At 41.2% G+C, this 6,306-nt stretch overlaps 1 protein-coding gene across 1 annotated transcript in view; it reads right to left on the bottom strand.

Moving 5' to 3' along the window:
* Positions 1–6,298, bottom strand: part of Lrrk2 (leucine rich repeat kinase 2) — a 155,425-nt gene extending 149,127 nt beyond the window's left edge. Inside the window, exons 1-3 of the mRNA XM_023708602.1 lie at positions 6,072–6,298; positions 5,794–5,879; positions 1,234–1,343 (exon numbers count right to left, since the gene is read on the bottom strand). Coding sequence (XP_023564370.1) covers positions 1,234–1,343; positions 5,794–5,879; positions 6,072–6,219 — 344 coding nt within the window. The 5' untranslated portion in view covers positions 6,220–6,298. The remainder of the gene's footprint in view (positions 1–1,233; positions 1,344–5,793; positions 5,880–6,071) is intronic.
* Positions 6,299–6,306: the final 8 nt, after the last annotated feature.

Raw genomic sequence — 6,306 nt, 5'->3', positions numbered from 1 at the left:
TTTTTTTTTTTTTTTGGTACTGGGATCAAACTAAGGACCTTGTGCTTGCCAGGCAGATGTGTAAACCACTGAGCTACTTCCCCGGGCCCTGATAGGTAGTTTTAGAGAACAAACCAAAATTAAAGATGCCAAAATGACTCTATTCACATCTTAATGTCCATGTATAAAATATACATAGCTCTGCTTTTTTGATACTAAGAGAAAACACAAAGACATAAAAGTCAGTTTTGCATCAATTGTTTTTTTCTCAAGCAATATGCCATTAGAAGCAAAATTCAAAGTTGCATTCTCTGTAGTAAAGTGATACTACTGACTGAATAAAATTAAAGTTAATGGCAAGAGATACTTCTTCAGTGTCAAAGGATTAAATTATAAAAACGACTTTCCTTGAAACGCATTTTTTTCTCAGAAAACTTTTTCTTAACTAATTATAAATAAAAAGCTATTTCATTTAAAAAGCCATGATGCTGCAAATTACAAAAGCCATAGCCAGCAAAATAGCTATCAAGTTCTGGCTACCCATGTACCAAAAGGAATTTTCCTGTTTTTCTTCTTTTTGAAAGCCATAGTGTAAACTCACTAAATACACATGTATGAATATACATAAGCATACCAACTAAAGACGGTGAACCATAAACTTCTAAATTACTACTTATAGAATTAAATTTACAGTTCTTACATTTCAAGAACTAGTAATTTGTGTTGGTTCCACTGTTGAAAAGCAAAAAGCATTAGAACTTAAAAAAAAAAAAAAAAAAAAGCTTGACAAGCGCAAAGTCCTGAGTTCAGTCCTTGGTACAAAAAAAAAGAAAGAAAAAGAAAAAGAAACTTTTTTAAAAAGCTCTTCTTGGTTTGAATCATTAAGCAGTCATGAAAAATCAACAAAGTGTCAGGGATATAGCTCAACAGCACAAGTGCTTGCCTGGCAAGCACTAGATCTGAGTTCAGTTCCAGGTACCAAAAAAAAGTCACTACAAATTAACCAATTATATAATTGTTGGATTATATTACTAAAGTAATATCACTTGACATTTTACCACCAATGTTAGTTTTCTAGTTCAAACTTCTGAGTTTATACCTTCCTACAAATGCAAACTACTGATCCAAGGAAAAACATATCTGTATTTGGAAAGAATTCACCGGGGCTGGAAACAGAATGTAGAATGAGAAAGGCTGCCATGTGTGTGCATGAATGTTCAGTGCAATTTGCTTCTACTCGTCTTCCATACTCACTGGTGTACCCCGAGGACTTCCCAGTCATTCCCGATATCCTGCGGGCCCATCAAGCTTTGCATCGTACCTGGGCAGACCTCTATTAACCTGCATAGGAGTGACCAACCCACCTAAAAGCAAGAAAGGCAAACAGCCATATTGTACAGGATGTTACTGGAACACACGCATTCAAACATAATCACTTCTTTCTTAGGAAACAATTTTAAATAACTTTTAAAATACCATTTCCCTAAAATACTTACTGACAAACACAAGCAAATAATATTCTTAGAATCTATATTGATCTAAAAAATACCAGAAGAGCATACAAAAAAATCATAACATTTCTAATTGATGAAGAAGAAAATAATTATACATATACATATACATATATATATATATTCTAAATAAAGCCTACAAAAATTGTTTCAGAGGCCAAACTAAAATTATTAACTGCAATAAGAGCTATAATCTCATCTTAGTACTTTTTAAATATATATCTAGGGGCTGGGGAGATAGCTCAGTAGAATAAGCGCTTCCCTGGCAAGCTCAATGGCCTGAGTTCAATCCCCAGTTCCACCAAAAAATAAAAAATAAAAATAAACACACATCTACCAGAATGTCTTCCAAGTGTTTAGTATTTTAATGATAGTGAGAATAATATAACCTGCAATGAAAAATTAGGGAAAATTGGAGATTTTAGTGGCGATGTATAAATTATCAGAAATGATTGGTCCTCAAATTATTTGGGGCTAGACTAGCACTGGCAAAAGAAACGGCACTGCTACTCTGAGTGAATCTACTGTTACAGGAAAAGTAGAACAGGGAATTAATATAGAGAGGAAGTAGAATTCCTCATGACCCCCTTTTTATTTCTCTACAGTGTCTAACTTTAAACCAGTGAGGTGTAGAAATCACAAGTATCCTTAAGTTCTTCCACATTTCCAAGTGTAAGATAGACTTATGGGTACATTCTAAATACATCTTCACTCAGTCCATTTACACAGGATGCCAACTTGGAAAAGTGGCTCTTCACTCTAAAAAATAAAATAAAATAAGGTCCTGATTCCAAGAGATTAAATTCAACCCACTCTTCCTACTGTATAAAGTATCTATAAATGTATGGTATCTTCAGTTCTTTATGTTACAGGACCATCCTTGAGATGGTCAGGAAGGAAACAAAACAAAACCCAAAAATGCTTATAAATGTAGCATCTATGAGTAATGAAAAGGTGCCCAAGTATGATATGTGGTACATGTCAAGATGCTATAAATCCTGCAAGGAAGCCCTGCCAGAAGCTGGAGTTACACACAGAAAGACACAATATGGAGAACAAGACCTGAGTCAGATTGCAAAAGAACTTTCTAAACCTGATGAGCTACGAGGAAATTCTAGAGTACCACAAAGAAGTGAAGTGTTGATGGGTAAGATGAGATGCATATTAAAAAAAAGGGAAAGACTGGATCCTCAAGTGGCTTTGAACGATACAGAGCTGAAGGACTGAGCAATGAATTCACATGCATTGAGCAAGAAATAAACAAGAAGGATTAAACAACTACCTCATAAATATAACCACGAACAACATCTCTTTACAGTATTATTTGTAATGGGATATCTTTACAGAGTTACTTTTCAAATTAAGGATGAATTGCTTTACTTTGTCGCTGCTTCCTTTTATGTAAGTCCAAATTAGTTTAAAAGGCAGCAATTTCTAACAGCTATTTTTGCATAAGTTTAAGTAGGACATCATCCCCCACATAAGCTGTCATAGAAACCAGCTATTTTTGAGCTTTCATAAGATACACTGAGACTCTCCTCGCCATGCATTTAAGAAAATAACACTCTGAAGAGCTTGTAGTAGTGGCGAAAAAAAGCACGTAAGATGTTAAGCCCACATCTGTACCTGTACATCTTACTCAAGGAGAAAACCCGTGTTGTTTGGGTTGGTAAAGCGGCAGCATCAATGACTGGCATCTGCAAAACGCAAGTGAGCCCACAGCCACTCTGCGGCATTTCTGCGATGAAATGGGACTGAAGTAGCCATGCTCAGGCCATAACTGTTCCGTTAATCTACTGGACTGAAAACTTATCTTTCAAAGCCCTTTCTCATCCTGCGCAGTTCACATATAATTGGTAGCTTTACTTTATTATAATTTTTCTATAAACTCAAGCATTTAATGCACGTGAGAAAGTCTGGATCAAGGCAAATGTAGTGAACTTCAGTTATTCTGCTGTCCCTTAAATGTTGAAACTGTGAGGGAAAGAAAAACTGAGGGGACAGAAAATGACTGGCAGGAAGAAAAAAGCAAACAGCAGCTAGGCTCACAATTCTCCAATGGCTGTCGTTTACTGAAAAGCACTAATAAATTTAAAAACATTTTGCAAAGAAAAACTCAGACTCTGGGAATATAATGTTTTAGGACTTCTGGGAACAAACCTTAACATTTATTTCTGAAAAGTAATTTATTTAACTCCTTATATTCACTGAGAAGTTTTAATCAAGCTCTTTCAGCTAAATGAACACATGAACCATTAAAGAACAACCATTCCAGTTACTATACTAATTGTAGGAATGTAAAGGGAAAAATTACTTTCAAATGGACTTTCAAACTATCAATAGGAAGAGATCCTTGTTTACATCCCTCTGGTAAGACCAAAGAGAATCAAAATTGCCAGCATGCCCATAGTATTTCTTTCAAACTATTGTAGTTTTTATTTTCGTATGCCCAAAGCTTGTGAAGTCAGCTCCTATGAATGGTCTGTATGATGGACAGGCATCTTGAAGGTGTGAGAACCCTTGAGTTCTGGCTGCCACAAGCTCTGAGACCCTCAAAAAAGAAAAACCCACCCTACTGTGCCCCTATCTGGGTAAAGTATCTGGTAAGACTTCTGTGAAGGCAATAGGATTCCAGTGAGAACCAAATGGTTTCACATACACGATTTACAGATATACACACATACGATGCTAAACCTAAAACTTCTAGTTCATTAAATGACCAGGCAAAAAGATGCTTCCTTATACCCTAGCATATTTTGTCTCTGATCTGCTCTGAGCAAGGATGCTGAGTGATAGTTATAACTACTCCCGACAAACTGAGTGCGGAGGCTCGAGAAGTGTCTAAGCTTTAAGAATTATGGCGGCAGGGGACAAAGCTCAGTAGTAGAATGCTTGCTCAGCATGTGCAAGGACCACGGTTCAATGCCCAGCCCTGAAAACATAAACAGTGGGTATGTGCCAGGCTCCCGTGGGCTCTCCAGCCTGGCACTGTGTCCTTCAGACGCTGAAGACCAAGGCTGACAGGGCCCAACCGTCCTGACCAGAAGGAAGAGAGCAGCAGGCCCGGCCAAGTGCACAGCCTTGGAAGGGAGACACCGGACCACAAAGCAGAGGCGAGGAAGAAAGCTGAGGTGGGTCAGAGCTGATTTACCACTCTGCCCATGAGTGCTAAAAAGAATAGCATTTTTATTATTCCTCTCTCTTTTCTTGATTTCCTTTGTAAGCAACCTGAAAATCTACAGTCGAATGAGAAATATTTCACTGTTGAAGAAAAAGAAACATATTTATTCCAGATAGAAAGTCCTGATCTCAAGAAAGCTAGACAGTGTTCACCAACGCTAGATACAGCAAGGTACAGAGAGACCATAAAATGAAAAAGATGGGCACCAACTTAGAGGTCGAGATGGTTCTTACCTCCATCTAGCCTCTTGAATATTAAAAAAACATTGGTTTAAAAAAGAAAAAAAAAAAAGAACCATGAGCCTTCTGACTGCACCTCCGTGGAGCTCAAGCCCCATTCTCTTTCCCTGAGTGCTCAGCGTGCACCTGATAAAACTTTTGTCAGGTCCCCAAATCTCAAAGTGCTCTAAAGGAACTTAGCACCTTGGGCAGAAATTTTGTCTTGACTTCAATAAATCATCCTTATTATCATCTTAGCACTGCTTTTTAAATATAACCACGGAATTTTACACATTTCTGGACTGTGTGTGGATTTACACTTTTACATTCATAATACACTGTGGCAAAGCAAACATCTGAACCCAAGGGGAACCCTCGGCATCACTCCTTTTAGATTATGCTGCAAGGTATAGTACAGTTGAACAAGGTTAGCATCTGTCTTCGAACACCATGAGGCTGAAAGCTAGGAGAGTTTGCCAGTGACTTCATCGTGTTCCGGCACTGCTAAGCACTCCCCTTCCCCAAACTCCACAGCAGTGCGCTATGTAGGCCACGCTGCACATTGGGAAGATTCTTGGAATAGCTGGCCCTAACCACTAATGAACTCATTCTGCCAATAACAGAACTGAACCTCAGCCTATTTTTACTCTGCTCCCACCATTGTGCAAATTCTCAGCCAGGCTTATAAAGCGACTTGTAAAGGCAAGGGACCCCGTAGTGGGCGCTTTTACTCTATTAACACCGCCTAGTGATGAGGCTGCCATCCTAAAAGCCCAGTCAGCGGCTGGCCAGAGCAAATCTCAAGAAAGTGACCGGCAACTCCAGGCACGTCTGCCCGGACGGACGGACGGCCTGGCTTCACCGACAGGAGGGGCACGGCGAGCTGCGCCAACCGCTCCGTTACCTGCTGCACGCTGGCCACTCTCATGTAGGAGTCCAGGACGATCAGCAGAGGCACGTGGAAGTTTTTGCCTTCAAACAAGTTGGAGGCTGGAAAACAAGGGGTGGAGGAAAAGAAGCAGAGTCACCATCCACAGCAAGCACCCCCGCGCGGTGCGGAAAGGCCGCGGAGGTGAGCGCCCCCTTGGCCCCGGGGAGGCGCAGGGGGCGGCGGCGGCGCGTCCGGGCGGACGGACCGCGGGGCAGGAGGGTGCGCGCGCGCGGACGCGGCCCGCCGCCTACCGCGCTCGGAGAAGGTGAACACCAGCAAGTCCTCCAGGGTCTGCACCAGCGTGTCTATCTGCTTCCCTTCCTGCACATTGTTCAGCCTGACGAGCAACTTCTTCAGAGTTTCCTCGTCCTCGCAGCCCTGGCGCCTGCCACTGGCCATGGTGGCCGCGGCGGGGAGGAGCGGACGCGCAGCTCCCCGTGCGCGCAGCCGCCCGGCATCCGCGCCCCGGCCGGGCCCTCCCTCGCC

The sequence above is a fragment of the Octodon degus genome, unplaced genomic scaffold (assembly GCF_000260255.1).
Source record: "Octodon degus isolate 3935 unplaced genomic scaffold, OctDeg1.0 scaffold00409, whole genome shotgun sequence".
In the NCBI taxonomy this organism is placed as follows: domain Eukaryota; kingdom Metazoa; phylum Chordata; class Mammalia; order Rodentia; family Octodontidae; genus Octodon; species Octodon degus.
This window is presented reverse-complemented; position numbering and strand designations above follow the sequence as displayed.